This window comes from Saccostrea cucullata, unplaced genomic scaffold, assembly GCF_032062105.1.
Source record: "Saccostrea cucullata isolate Sc308-1 unplaced genomic scaffold, CSIRO_AGI_Scuc_v1 ctg672, whole genome shotgun sequence".
In the NCBI taxonomy this organism is placed as follows: domain Eukaryota; kingdom Metazoa; phylum Mollusca; class Bivalvia; order Ostreida; family Ostreidae; genus Saccostrea; species Saccostrea cuccullata.
In genome coordinates, this window is record NW_026928000.1 from 142,714 (window position 1) to 158,997 (window position 16,284).

The window sequence follows — 16,284 nt, forward strand, 5'->3', positions numbered from 1 at the left end:
GCATGCACCTGTGGCGGTATAACGAGATAATTGACACTTTGAAATGGACGTTTGTTGTGAAAACAGGGTGGCGGATGGCGGTATGCGAATTTGGCGTTATAAAGAGAATTTTATATAGCGGGAGAAACGTTCTTGGGAAATCCTGGCAGCATGGCGAAATTGGCGATGAATCGAATGGCGATAATTTGAGAATTGACTGTATATGAAAGACATGTTCACATGCATTTAAACACGCACCCATAATTGTTTTTAGGTTAGGTAAGGAAAGCTTTTTATCATTTGTAGAGAAACTTTTAACCATGCAATAAAGCCTATAGAATTGTTTTTCTGATATCAAAATAGGCAAAGTACATTTCCTTGGTGGATGTGGGTTGTTTGATCCAGGACCTGATTGGGGATTTCTACACCCCCTGGTACCTGCTGGACCCCAAGGTTAGGGACCTGGACGTGGAGTACCTCCTGGATGGGGTGTCGGCAAAGTGTATGGGCATGCCAGGGATCAAAAAGGGAATATTATCCATGGCAACTGGGAAGAAGCAAGGTATAGTCCTCAGCTGGCAAAGTATCTTTTGCATGCAGATGATTACAGTATCAAATTAAAATGTGGGGGCATTGTTATGGTAAAATCTACTTGCAGTATGTCAGTGTAAATTTTTCACATCAAATTTTCACATGATTTTCTTCAGCATAATGATGAACAGATATGCATGTACATGCAATTTTAATTTCATTATCTCGTTCAAACTACAGAATTTAAACATTGCATGTTGCTTTAGATATGCTTGTGGCTTAATACTGTCTGATCAGTCTTCAGTGCTTTTCAGTTATAATGCATTTTAATTATTTTAAAAAGATAAACATATATTGAATAATTTCTAATTGTGTTGATCACATAGATTCATTGCCACACATGCACAGTGACATCAAAGGCATTCACTTCCATGCCCATATATGTCTTTAGATACTGCATGCTCAGTGACAAGTTTTTCATTGCATTTGTGGTTTGAGAACATATCACACTCATCTGTTAACTAATGCCTGCCTACATTATTGGGGGCCAGTGGCTTTAATATTGCCTGATGGTGGTTTAAAATGTCCTACTCTTTTCCAATATCTGCCCACTTCTCAAGACTAATGATGTTTATTCTCTCCTGACTTAATTAATGCTGAAAACAGAAGACTGTACTTTTTATTAGAGTTCATTTAACAAGTCTATAAAATAAAAGCTGAGGTTGATGACTATAGGCAGTATACTATACTTTTTATTATATTGTTTGTAAGTGATAATTTATTGATTATAATTAAAGAGCATACACAGATACAGAGAAGCTGCTTTAATATCACCGTAAAAAGTGATAAATATCTTTTTAACTTACTTTGCACAAAATATTGATTCCATAGCGGCAATTACGCAAAATTAAATATTTAAAGATAATTACATAAGTCTACCATTTTATGAATTCAATTCAATTAAAACAAATGGCATTTTAAAGTGAGTGGTGAAAAATTGAGACTGGGAATTTCTAGTGAACTCTTGGTCTTTTGCCTGATTTTTTTTTTTTTTTCCTCTCGATTTTTTTTGTCTCCCGCTTGAAAAGTGGGGGATATTAATTTGGATTTGTCCGTCCGTCCGTCTTTCTGTCTGTCTGTAACGCTTTCGTTTCCACACGATATCTCAAGAACCGTTTGAGCTTTTGCAATGAAATTAAGCATAGCAATTCCCTATGGACTAAAGAAGACCCCTATTGATTTTGAGGTCAAAAGGTCAAAGGTCAAGGTCATAAATAAGCAAATTCTGTCTGTTAAAACACTTTCGTTTCCACACGATATCTCTAGAACCATTTGAGCTATTGCAATGAAATTTTACATAACAACTCCCTGTGGCCTAATGAAGACCCCTATTGATTTTGAGGTCAAAAGGTCAAAGTTCAAGGTCGTAAATTTATACATTCTGTCTGTGTGTAACACTATCATTTCCGGGCGAAATTTCAAGAAGATTTTGAGCTTATGCAATGTAATTTTATACCCAAACTCCCTAGGACGTATCTCGCCCCTCTTAAAGTGCCCCGCCCCGTTTGTTTTATTAGTATTTATAGTATTACATGTCGCTATTTTTAGCACAGGGGCATGAGGAGAGTTATTGCGTATAAAACAGGTTCTCGGCGGACTTTATGTTCTTATTACATCTTTTAGAACTGTTTGATAAAGGCTAAATAAATAAAACACCATGGATTGTGTAAAATTTTGAGAATACCGAACATGAAAATATGAATATATACATGTATGTGACTTCAGTTCTGCATATACTTTACTGCCTGTAACATGGACGGTGTAAAGCGATTCCGTGGTCTAGTGTTTATGTCACTCGCTTCAAATGTAAGAGGTCCCGGGATCGAATCTCGGCCTATCCATTTCTTTTTTTTTTTTAAATACTTTTCTTTTCTTTTTTACTAAATGATAGTATTCAGCATGTGAAATGAAAAAAATATGAGGTTATAAAATCATCATTACAGTGTGATAAATATTCCATATAAAAAGAATCTTCTATACACATAATAAAGAGTAAGCAATCAAATCTTTATATGCATATTGACATACATGTATTTTATTTGCTTCAGTATACATGTATACATTGAATAATTCTACAAATTCAGTCAGGGGGGATCCGATTTTTTCCCTTAGCGGGGGACATGAATTCTCTGAAATAGCTTGTTTAATTTTAATTTAATCACACTTTAACCCATGTCTATTTCTTTGCAACAGTTGTAAATGTTGAAAAAAAAAACTTCAAATATTTCCAGCTTCTTTGAAATGTTTGCACCATTCTCACCTAATTTGGTATATTTTAGGTATGTAGGAGAAAAAAAAACACAAGTAAAATTCATGCAATCCCCCCCCCCCCCCCCCCCCAATTCCTTTGGGTGTTTTGCAAAGATTCATAAATAACAAGCACATGCATTAAAAAACTCTCATCCTAAATTGAGAAATTCATGGAACCTTTTTCCACAGTGCAAGTTCCATGGCAGAGCTAAGTTAATTATATTTTGAAAGTATAGTTTAATATAGCACACCTTTAAAAACCTTTATTAGTAGACAAACTACTTTTATAATTTTAATGAGTACCCTTCACCAGTATTGTACACTTGTGACTTCTGTATATAAGGCTTAATTTATTATGTATTAAAAATACAATAGAAGTTTTGGAGATATTCTAATGGTCTTATTTCCAATTCCAGTTTTAGTTTTAATATCATTCACTCAGAAAATTAATTTTTAATTCATCCCCCCTACCCTGAACAGCTTATAATGAGATTGCATTCAGTTGTTTGCTTTTGCTGAGTAAAACCAATTCTCTTTGCTTTCAGAATCCATGGATAATGACCTTTTGACCTCTGACGAGTACCAGGTACCAGATTTTGATAATCCTTTCCAGGAACTGTTCCTCTGGGCGGTTTTACTAAACAGACAGGAAATGGCCAAAATTTTATGGAAAGGAGGAAAAGTAAGATTGTATTTAAAAATACACACAGCTTGTGATCTATCTGATTATGGACCAACCCAGCTGGTTATTTGCATTTGTGATTTTTCTTCACCTAACAAACAATTACAGAACTTAAAACTTTATTATCTTTGTAGACACTCCGTCTTTTCATAAAATATCATAATTAAAGTCGCATTATGAATGTTGAACAAAACATCAAGTTTTCTATTGGCTGAGTTAATGTGCGTAAAGATGATTTATTTATTACTTTGATTCCCCAGATGTTCTCTTTTTTTTTCTTTTTTTTTTTTTTTTTACGTACAATCTTATTTGGTGGTTTGTTTCAGGATGCCACAGCTGCAGCACTTGTGGCGAGTGGGATGTTGAGTTCTCTAGCCAGGGAGACCGATGATACAGAGTTAGCCAAAAAACTCAAAGCCAATTCACTGTATGCTTTGTTTTATAATTAATATTACCCCAGCTGTAGCATTTAAATGTTAATGTCATAAAAGCACCAAAATAATATTCTTCAAGCAGAAAGTTTTCTGCAAACATTATAAATATCAAGTTGATTACAGGGAAACAATTAAGTGATAATGTTATTTACTTGTAGGGAATTCTCAGATCTTGCCATAGCAGTGTTAAATGAATGTTACGATGTGGAAGAGAAAAAGGCTCAGAATCTATTGATTCGAGAGCTGGAACATTGGGGGGCTGCCACATGTGTATTACTGGCTGTGGAGTCCAACAATAAAAAGTTCATTTCTCAGACAGCCTGTCAGACACTGCTCAATAATGTATGGATGGGGCACCTGTCTCTAGACAACCAAATGCTACAGGTGGGATCTGATTTCTAATTATCATAATCATGCATATCTGACAGGAAGATTGTTGTATGTTTATGAATAAAATCTCATAGAAAGGCATTTGGATTGCAGATCATACAACCAATTTTTACAAGACAAACCATAAAATCACATATTTTTGTGGGAGCAAATTTTCAAGGTTTGAGAGAAAATTGATTAGTAAGCATTTGATTTTGTGGTAGGAGAATTGTTGAGAATAGTAATGCACATGAAATTTTTACACAGTCTTCATGGTTGTCATGTTTTCATGTATCTCATGATAGATTAAAAACAATGAATGATCAATATGATACTCAAGTGACTGTAAGTGCCCATGGGCCCCTTATTTATAATTTCAAATTAAAGTAATCATAGATAAAAATTCAGACATTAAAAAGTAAGTTAGTTATATCATACACCTTGTATTTTTGTGCAACAACAATTATAGCATACGTAAACTTTGTATTTTTTTGCAACAACAAGCTGTAGTTATGGAAACCAGCTGTGTCAGTCTGTATTATTATAATTACACATGGAGTGACAATTTTTCAGCTACTGTTGTGTGTGTTTGTACCCCCACTCATACTTCCTGTCATCAAATTCAAAGAAGAGACAGACACTGACGCAATGTCAGAGAAAAACTTCGAACAGAGAGTAAGTGTGAAAATTGTGACAAATCTCTCATAATTACTATCAAAATCACACTTCAGTCATAAAACTCAGAATGAACTTGGCATATGCATGCAAGCAGAAGGTAAATTTCCATTGTCTGGGTGGATTTTAATCATTTTGTTTGGTCACTGACAGGTAACAACAATTAAAGCAAAGAAGAGAAAACTTGAGAAGCAGAAGACATTGAACTCGATTCCTGTTAGTAAAGAGGATAAAGAGTAGGTTCTCTCTATGTACATTACAGATATTGTTTAAAACCATCTTAGGGGCTAAAAAAAGATTTTTTAAATCATATTCATTCATATATACCCATCTTAGAGTAAATTATGGGTGCACAGGATTCCCTTTGCATTTTGCAAGTCTGTTTCCTTTTTAACCTAAATCTTCTTACCCATCTTAATTGTTATTTTCAAAAAATGTGTTCTGATATTGAAAAGGTCAAGCAAAATATGTCCATGTCTGTATTAAATAAAATGAGGCCCTTGGTCAAATTGATTCAATTTGAAAACTTGAAATTTATATCAAAGCTGTATTACCTAGTTACTGTTCATTTAAAAAGTTTCTTACCAAAATCTTTGAAATCACAAATGAGGAGATTTGCTGCAATTCTTTACCCAATATGTAGTTGAGTAATACCTGTGATTTTACTGTCAAATTTCAGTTGAAATATCTGATACATGTACCAGGTTATCATGTTATATCTTGTATTCTTTACATGTATATTAAAAAAGCCAGGAAAGCTTAACTAAGATCAATATTGTCTTTGCAGAGAAAGTCAAGTGGAATTTGAATCGAAACCGTTTGCTCTCAGCTTTTGGAAGAAGCTATACTATTTCTACACAGCACCTGTAGTTATCTTTGCACACAATGTGGTAAGGTGTTCCACTAAAATAAGCATCTTATGTCTTAAGCCTCTTTTTCATTTTCTCCTTTTATTGTCCACAGAATTTTTAGCTCTACTGGTCAGAGACCAGAAGAGCTTATGCGATAGTAATGCGTCCGGCGTCCGTCCGTCCGTCCGTCTAGCTGTCTGTCCGTCTGTCTGTAAACAATTTTTCAAAACGCTACTCCTCCTACAATTTTAGTCTGATTTCAATATAACTTGGCACACAAGTAGACTACACTAAGATACATAAAATAGTGCACCGGTTTTTGATTTCGATAAACGGTGTTGCCATGGTTACTAAAAATAGAATTTTCTGAGAAATTCCTTTAAAACACTACTCCTTCTACAGTTTTGGTCTGATTTCAGTATTACTTGGCACACAAGTAGACTACACTAAGATAGATAAAATAGTGCATCGGTTTTTGATTTTGGTAAACGATGTTGCCATGGTTACTAAAAATAGAATTTTCTGTGAAATTCCTTTAAAACGCTACTCCTTCTACAGTTTTGGTCTGATTTCAATATTACTTGGCACACAAGTAGACTACACTAAGATACATAGAATAGTGCATCGGTTTTTGATTTCGATGAACGATGTTGCCATGGTTACTAAAAATAGAATTTTCTGTGAAATTCCTTTAAATTGCTACTCCTCTACAGTTTTAGTCTCATTTCAATATCACATGGCACACAAGTAGACTACACTAAGATACATAAAATAGTGCATTGGTTTTTGATTTCGATGAACGATGTTGCCATGGTTACTAAAAATAGAATTTTCTGTGAAATTCCTTTAAAACGCTACTCCTTCTACAGTTTTAGTCTCATTTCAATATCACATGGCACACAAGTAGACTACACTAAGATACATAAAGTAGTACATCGTTTTTTGATTTCGATGAACGATGTTGCCATGGTTACTAAAAATAGAATTTTCTGTGAAATTCCTTTAAAACGCTACTCCTTCTACAGTTTTAGTCTCATTTTAATATCACTTGGCACACAAGTAGACTACACTAAGATGCATAAAATAGTGCATCGGTTTTTGATTTCGATGAGCGGTGTTGCAGTGGTTACTAAAAATAGAATTTTCTGAGAAATTCCTTTAAAACGCTACTCCTTCTAAAGTTTTGGACTGATTTCAATATTACTTGGCACACAAGTAGACTACACTAAGGTACACAAAATAGTGCATCGGTTTTTGATTTCGGTGAACGATGTTGCCATGGTTACTAAAAATAGAATTTTCTGAGAAATTCCTTTAAAACGCTACTCCTCCTACAGTTTTAGTCTCATTTCAGTATCACTTGGCACACAAGTAGACTACACTAAGATACATAAAAAAGTGCATCGGTTTTTGATTTCGGTGTACGATGTTGCCATGGTTACTAAAAATAGAATTTTCTGTGAAATTCCTTTAAAACGCTACTCCTTCTACAGTTTTAGTTCTCATTTCAATATCACTTGGCACACAAGTAGACTACACTAAGATACATAAAATAGTGCATTGGTTTTTGATTTCGATGAGCGGTGTTGCAATGGTTACTAAAAATAGAATTTTCTGAGAAATTCCTGTAAAACGCTACTCCTTCTACAGTTTTGGTCTGATTTCATTATCACTTGACACACAAGTAAACTACACTAATTTACATATAATAGTGCATCAGTTTTTGATTTCATTGAATGGTGTTGCCATGGTTACTAAAAGTAGAATTTTCTGTGGAATTCCTTTAAAATGCTACTCCTTCTACAGTTTTGGTCTGATTTCAATATAACTTATCACACAAGTAGACTACACTAAGATACATAATTCTGTGCATCGGTTTTTGATCAGTAAAAACCAGTAGAGCTACAGTCTCGACAGAGACTTCTGGTTTTATTTTAACAACAATGATCAGATTTTCTCGAAAACAATTTTTGTATCACATGGGTGTGCATGTACATCTTTGATTGATGATATTGTGATATTTATGAACTTTCAAATACATTGTATTTATGAAAGGTCACATTAAAATTTGTAAAGAAAAACCTTTAATGTAATCGCTATGGTTTCATTCTGTTTCAGCTGTCCTATGTGATTTTCCTGGGGTTGTACAGCTACATTCTCTTGGTGAAGTTTTCATCAGAAGTCAGCGTAGAAGAGATTATCCTCATTATCTGGGTGTTCAGTATATTTGCTGAGGAAGTTAGACAGGTAAAATAGAAATCCACCAGACTGAAACCTAATAATATATTCCATTTAATTTCAGAATGTATGTAGGTAATTCTGTACATATTCTGTATATTATGTAACAAGAGGAGGCTCTTGTGAGGAGGTTTGTGGACACTAGCTGTTACATGTCTTGGACATACTTGTCTTGGACATGCAGCCACACACCCAAACAATATAGCATATCAGATCATCATCTGCATTGTGTAGCCCAGTGTGGGGATGGGAGGACAAATTTATTTGAGCTGTACCATATGTCAGGTTATGCTTACTACCGGTATATATATGCTTCAATACATACAATATGTAAAAATTTAAATCAATCCTACTTATAACTCTTGTTCTTAAAAATAGACAGTAATTTATTCACTTTTTTTCTCTTATCTTTTTTCAATTAAGACCAAAAGTTTAATATATCTTTAATGAGTATCAGGTAATAATGCATAATAAATGTCTATTGTGGGGTCCCTTGAATCCTGCAAATACATGCCACCAGTGTTTAGGTGACCAGGTCAGATAACTTACAGTTGTCTGAGAGCATGAATCCATACATTTAAAATTTCAATAGATTAAAACAAGTTTGCACAGAAAAAAATGAGAAAGGCACTAGTTTATGGAATGAAAATGTGTTGATTGCAAAGGTTCTTAATTGATAAAAAAATTGATATACTTAATGAATAAGATAGGAAGTCCATTGTTGTTCCACTATAGGTTTCAGGACAAGGCCTTCAAAATTGGATATCTTGTCATGTAAGTTTTGTGAAAAAGATATTCCCTTAAAAACTTGACAATTAACAACTATTTGCACCTCCCTATGTATGTTACCTTGTATGTCCACATGTACACTGAATTCAGTTTGGAAAAAATATCATTTTAAAATATGTACAGTTTGGAATAAATAGCCACATAGCATTCACACATATAATTTTGTGAATATTTCATTGATTATATTAATGATTGATGACAAGACAAAATTTTATGCTAAAGACGGGAGAAAGGCCATTTTTGGATTCTTGAAGGTAAAAAATGGTTGTCCCATGTAAACTTACTATAGATTTTATGTAAGTTTGATTTGTATTCTGTTTCCTGTGACTTGAATTGGCACCGGCAAGAATGGAATATGTGTATTTCTTGTAAATGGAAATTAATTACATTAACAGTGCAGAATTGAAAGCTGGATAAGTGTACATGTGTGCAGGGTACATGTACATGTGTATAAGAATGCCACCCAGTTTATTCCTTCATTTTACAGGACTTGGTTCTCCAACATTAATATCAAAAGTTATTTGTATGACTAGCTCCAAAAAGAGATACTGGTGTGTTATTGTGTGCCTGTCAACCTTTATCAATCCCTCTAAAATTTCTTAACAGTAATTTACTTTTTTATAAGACTAAAGTACTGATATAGACTTAATTCTTCGTATTAAACTATGCAAGTGTGTTGCACTGTTTCAGGTATATACACATGTACTTGTTAAGAAAGTACAGCCCAGTCTGAAATAAAACTAAATATTCTAGTCTCTTTGCAATGGTAAACAATATATTGTAAATTACTTTAAATTCACACATTTGGAGGGGGGGGGGTCATGGTTTGAGAAAAAGATGTTGGTTATTTGTGATAAAAAAAAGGTTGATTTTGTGTTGAGTGGTTATGCAGTTGCATACAGTATTTGGAATTTTATATTTCATGGTGGATATGAATGAATCTCAGCATACTTTAAAAACATCAAGTGGAAAAAAAAAATAATGATTTCACAATACTTCACTGCCATTTAAAATAGATTGTGTCAGTTGAAGTACAAATGAAAAAGGTAAAAGTGAGAAGTGGTAAATAAATGTTCACATGATGCAATTTGTTGTACAAATTTATGAAACAGTAAAATAATCAATATTATTTTTAAATTAGTATAATGCTTTGAATTGCTACCTCTTATACTGACATCTTATAAATTTTTTACCATAACTAGACATCATTAACTCCACGAGTTTAAAGGTTTCAGACATGTTGTTTCCCAGTATGTTGGTTTGTTGGTTTTCTGTCAGTTCCAAAAATTTCAAATTTAGTTGTGTCTCTAGGACTTATCTTTTGATTCTAAGATCACAAGGTGAAAGGTCAAACTTATAGTCTTGGAACACAAGCTGGTACATGTATCTACTGAAGAGGAGATGACCTTATTGATTTTCAGGTCATGAGACCAAGGGTCAATACTTGTCAAGATACTGATGACTTGGGGAAAATATTGACCATTCAATAAATTGGTACCCTTTCGCTTGACTATCATCAAACTTGGAACACAGCTACCCCTTATAAAGAAGAAGACCCCAAATGATTTTGAAATGCTAGGTCAAATGTCATGGGTAAACATGCTCTTAAGCATTGAGAGATATTGTGTACTTGATCTTTGAAGCTAGAGCACTTTGCTTGACAGACAGCAGACATCGTTTTTGTACACTTGATTAAGGTGTAAATGACCCCCTATTGATTTGGAAATCATAGGGTAAAGGGTGAAACTACAATGGGCATAATAATACATAAAAGAATTTGCATGTCCACTCAGACTATGGTGAAAAAAGTTTACCTGCTTTCAAAAGTACCATTGCCACATAGAGGCATTCTATGTTTCTACTTAACCTTTCTCGTCATCATAAATTATTTTTAATTATAACCCACAGTACATTTCTTTTAGATGGATATGCCAAGACATATCTAATGTACATATCTGTATTACTTCACTACTGAACTGCCACTTATTTGACTTTTGTGATATAAGTACTAAATTATAACAAATTTAGACATGATTGCACTAATTGGTTTATTTTGATTTGAACAGTTGTTGTCGCAGTATTCAATTTATGAGAGAATAACTATATACCGCACGTCCACCAATCAAAATGCCCCCCACGTTATCAACCCCAGTGCTTCCAATCACACTCAAAGTTTACGAGGCAAAAATCCCTCATTTCACCCCACGACAAAGGTATCACAATTATATGTGCAATAGAAGCGTATTAATTTTTTTGCCTATTTTTATTTGCCTGGTTTATTTTTACCTTTTTTTTTCAAAAGAGTGCATTTTTGAAATGAAAAAGTTTTTTTTTTATTTTGTTATTACCAAAAATAAAAGAGGTGATACAATGTTTGCTTGTTTTCACAGCACTTTTTTTGGGATATATGCAGTAGATGAAACAAGTGTCATTAGCTTTATTGAAAGAATATCACTTGCAAATTAACACTGGGTTTTAATTAATAACGCATCATACTAGATCTTTCTTTTGTATAAAATCCAATTAACATTTAACATCAGCTTTTACTAGGCAAAATACTCCCTATAAAATTTTCAGAATTTAGCTATAATACACCTACTGATACCATTTTTCATCTCAGATTTTATCATCATGCAGTAATAACTAAAACATTTTCAATACATCTATGTAATGAACTTTAAAATCTCTCCTTTAAAATTTAAAGAAGTAGCAGAACAATAAGGAAATTTTTCAATTGTTTTCACATTAATGAAGAGCTGTGATTCACCTCTGTTTTATGCATGGAATGTTGTATTTTAAGTTGTATCTGTTTTGTGTGATCCCTTCGTTGCTTGAGTACACGTGTGTAGATAGCACATTTATTACTAAAATTGAAAAAAAATTTCTTGATCATTACTATTATGAATTTGTTTATAAAGCTAGTGTGTGATCAATAAAGACAATTCATCTGTGAATTTAATTCACGTTTTCAAAAAAAAGTGAATTAAAGTGAAATTTGCAAATAATATCATTTCACACCAAAAATATTCTCAGAGCCATGCATGCACAAAGATGGGTTTTCCTCTTGACAATGTCAAGATAAACAGATGAATGGATTTTTTTATGCATTGACCACAAACCAGCTGAAATGGATTTATATACATGTATTTTGTTTTGGTCGGTATTACTTTCAGTAATTTTTCATAATCTATTGAGAGAATCTTTTAGTTTTCTTTCATCTAATGATTCAGAAGTACATTTTACTCATATATTGCCAAAATAGTTGTATTCACTTTAACTACTTCAGTAATTAAGTCATATGTAGCAAAATTGATGCAGATATAGCAAATATACAAGTCAATATATTGGTTGAACTTTAGTATCTCAAACATTGATATTTCTCAAATACCATAGAAACATGTATGTCACACTGATTATTATAAAGTCCCTAGCAGTATTTTCTTACTGTATTTTTACTTCAACATGCATGTTTAACATTTTAAACATCAGAATTTTCAGTCCCTTTATGTTTGAGATAAAAAAGGTTACTGCTGATTTTTTTTCACCCAGCACCTAAATCTTGTGAGTTTTGAAATTTATATGACAAATTTAAATATAGACCAGGTTAATACCTTGGATATTTGCTATAACTCTATCTTACCATGTATACACACTAAAAATACACATCTGTCATTTATGTAAAAAGCAATTTAACACAGACTTCTCTGTCATCAGATGGTGTCCTCTTCAACCAAGACGTTCAACACCAAGCTGCACAGCTACATAACGGATCCCTGGAACATTGTGGACGTGGTGACCATTATCATGTTTATTGTGGGGATCATCCTGCGCTTCCTCCCCTACTCCTCCACTCTGGAGGCCGCCCGCTGTGTCATGGCTCTCAATCTGGTCATCTTCTTCTTTAGGATTCTACATATATTTTCTGTTCATAAACAGCTTGGGCCCAAACTAGTCATGATTGGCAGAATGGTGAGTAGTTTTGGAGAGAATATATGATTAACGTTTTTTATTATTCATCCTCCTCAGAAGGAAGGTATGTTGTGACCCAAAAGTAGATCACAAGGGCTTCATTTGAAAAATGTATAGTATTCAAAGTCTTACCTTCTCTGATTCCTACATTTGTGCACTCTTTGAGGCCTAGGACCATCAATCTTTGAAAGCCGATTCATGGAAGGGTGGGGGGGGGGGGGTTCAAGCTATATTTAGGTGTGAACTTTAATGTTTGAAAGCCGATTCATGGAAGGGTGGGGGGGGGGTCAAACTATATTTAGGTGTGAACTTTATGGCTATACATAAAGCAGAGAGACACAACAATAATTCTATACCCTAATGGTGCACATTATATAACTTAATAAATTGCAATTCATAAGATGAAAAGAGATTTTTATTAACAAAATACATGTAGGTTGATGTCACTTGATGGACTTGATTGTTGAATTTTTTAACTTATTTGTTATGTTATTTATTGACAGTTGATGGACTTGCTGTATTTTATCATCATCTTGATGGTGTTTGTCGTCTCCTATTCAATAGCAGCTCACTCTGTGATGTTTCCAAACTCGGAACTCAGTTTTGTCCTGGTGTACAATGTCATGAGGATGGGATACTGGAACCTGTATGGAGAGCTCTTCCTGGAGGACATAGAAAGTAGGTCTTCATAGAGTTATCTACACCTGAAACAAGACCTTTCTGAATGTTTAATGCATTTTGACCTGAAGTTTATTTCCTTCCAACCAATAAGAACCCAAAATTGGGGACCACAATTAACAGACTTTTATTTTATTTTAAATTTGATTGTTGATTTTCTTGATTTGCATGCTGTTTAAAATTCATAATGTCAAACGACTTCTGCTCATCAAAGTCAGATACATGTATGATTTTGAATCATTATTCTGACGAGTTTATGTTGTTTTTTTAGTGGAGGAGCCAGACTGTACCTTTGAATCTGATTTATACAGTAATGGTACATTCCCCCGATGCCCCACCCCTGTGAGTCGCTATGCAGTGCCGATTCTGATGGGGTTCTATGTTTTGTTTAGCAACATTCTGCTCCTTAACCTTCTGATTGCTATGTTCAGGTAAACCAGATTCACTTAGTTCTTAGAGATTAAACATTTTTAAGACATCATCCTTGATTTTTTAAGTCCAGTAATTTAAAACATTTCATATTGTTTGATAAGAGAGTTCAATATTTCAATATTTTTTATTCCTATAAGGTATATAACAACTTGTTAAAATCCATATCTTCAAATTTTCGAAAAAATGGCCAACATAAGGTGCTTTGGAAATATTGAGGAATTGTTAAATTATCTTCTGACAGATAATTTCAGAATATTCCTGTAGATGCTCAAATAGAAACCTTGCAATGTCTATAAACTGTATTTTTTAAAAATCTCTTGAATTATTGCATATGACTTTATCATTGACTGTCCAATGTTACTAATTAATGCCCACAAAGATATTTTGAGTTCCAAAATTTTTTACATGTACATCACTTTGAGTCCTTTAGCGCAAACACAAGATATCAATCATTATTTTTGCAAAATGAACCATTTCTGGTTTATCTCTTATTTTTTTCTGCAATGCAGTTTAAGTAAGGATTAAATTTGGGCATTAAGTCTTACCAAAAAAAATTGACTCCCACAAAAGCAAGATAACTATGTTTGTATCAAATATTTATGTCCTATATGTCTCCAAGTGCATACATGTTAACTCTACCGATTTAGGCGGGAGTTTACCGCTTTTTCACTCCATCTCCCGCCTACCGATTTAATTCAGAAATCTACCGCTTTTCTACAAAAGTTGCGTCTAACGTATTTTTGGTTCGCTTGGGTATCCATTTTTGAAGCCACTCTCATAAAATCTCGTAAGATATCGCGTGATTTGACTCAGAAGCATACAAACGCTTTTTCTTTTATCGATGTGTACATAGATTTCAAGCACGAATTTGACAATGACAACAACAAAGATTACCAGTGATTACATTAGTTATGATAAAATTAGTCAACATCACTGCCAAGAAAAAGGAGATACAGTTTTTAATAATTAGATTAAAACGTTTGGCATCGTCTATAAAAGCACAGGAGCTCACAATTTTATCAATAAAGTCAATAGAAATCACTAGATTGACCTAGCCATGTGGCACATCTCTACTTTCGTTTTCGATCATCGCGGGAAATCTGATTTATATAACGAAAGATAAGAACTTGTTTTGGGTATAGTTTAAACCATGTCATCATTTGTTTTGTTTAACAACTGAATGAACATTCAGAATTATTGCTTCTAGGATAAGATCACTCTTCAAAAGGCTAAGTTAAACAGCCAATCCAAGCAAAATGATGAGCATGAAAAATATTTGAATTTGTACAATTTATGTCAAACTTAAGGTGTTTCTGTCTTCTTCTTTGCAGTTGATATTTAAGATTTATTATTGTAGGTTTCATTTATTGATTTAAGGCTACATACATGTATATATATTACATGAAATATGTCGGTAATCCAAGCGTAAAACAACGCACGCGCAATGCTACCGCTTTTGAGGTCTGAATCTCCCTATTTTTCATTACAATAGGTTAACATGTATGCCAAGTGCGACAAGGACTAGATATAGTATCAAACAAAAATATACCTGATCAGAGATAAAATTGCAAGAAGTGACAGAATTACTGTGAATTATTTTAAGAATATTTTAAACAGGACATTTTGTGACAATCTCAGACTGAAGCAAAATAATTTATATGTTTGCATGATCAAATGTTTAAAAAAAACAAAATGAAAGTTCATTTTGTTCTTGTATTCAGTTTTACTAAATGTCTTTATATAATTGCTAATTACAGTTACACTTTTGAGATAACACAAAAGGATACTGACAGTATTTGGAAGTTCATGCGGTTTAACACAATTCGAGAATATTGTGATCGCACACCATTGCCTGCACCATTTTGTCTCATTTCACATATCTATTTGTTGCTACAACTTTTTTGTCGGAAATGTTGTAAACGAAGGAAAAATCAAATAAACAGTATGAGTAAGTGGTGAAGAAATGTTGAATTCATTTTTCAAGCATGCTCCGTATTTTTATTTTATTTTCAAGCTTTTTTTTCTTTGTATGAGACTATAGCAAGTTTGTGATGTTTTTTCTTAGAGAATGAATTTGCCTTTAATATCCACTGATAAAGGAAATAGAATAGGAAATTTGACTAGATCAAAAACCGCAATATGGTTTAAGAAGTATTCAATAATGAAACATATTAATAAGTAATAGGATGCATTTTCATGACACAATACAGTAAAACATGCTTATAAAGCAGGGATATGCGATTTTGTTTCATTATAAACATTACTTGTTATATCCGTTAGCTTCACAATATGTTTAAATTCCAAAGGGAATAAAAAAAATCTTTTTTTAAGTTTACATTAGAGTCAA

At 33.2% G+C, this 16,284-nt stretch overlaps 1 protein-coding gene across 4 annotated transcripts in view; it reads left to right on the forward strand.

Annotated features, from left to right (window-relative positions):
• LOC134276135 (transient receptor potential cation channel subfamily M member-like 2) overlaps positions 1 to 16,284 on the forward strand; it is a 59,888-nt gene that overhangs the window by 30,454 nt on the left and 13,150 nt on the right. For 3 of the 4 annotated variants that reach the window (XM_062758410.1, XM_062758411.1, XM_062758412.1), the window contains 13 exons: positions 343 to 541; positions 3,366 to 3,502; positions 3,829 to 3,929; positions 4,095 to 4,320; positions 4,879 to 4,980; positions 5,134 to 5,216; positions 5,768 to 5,870; positions 7,950 to 8,078; positions 10,925 to 11,071; positions 12,573 to 12,827; positions 13,331 to 13,505; positions 13,777 to 13,936; positions 15,695 to 15,885. In XM_062758410.1, the coding sequence (XP_062614394.1) occupies positions 343 to 541; positions 3,366 to 3,502; positions 3,829 to 3,929; positions 4,095 to 4,320; positions 4,879 to 4,980; positions 5,134 to 5,216; positions 5,768 to 5,870; positions 7,950 to 8,078; positions 10,925 to 11,071; positions 12,573 to 12,827; positions 13,331 to 13,505; positions 13,777 to 13,936; positions 15,695 to 15,885 (2,008 nt within the window). The remainder of the gene's footprint in view (positions 1 to 342; positions 542 to 3,365; positions 3,503 to 3,828; positions 3,930 to 4,094; positions 4,321 to 4,878; positions 4,981 to 5,133; positions 5,217 to 5,767; positions 5,871 to 7,949; positions 8,079 to 10,924; positions 11,072 to 12,572; positions 12,828 to 13,330; positions 13,506 to 13,776; positions 13,937 to 15,694; positions 15,886 to 16,284) is intronic. The other variant, XM_062758413.1, reaches the window with a different exon arrangement.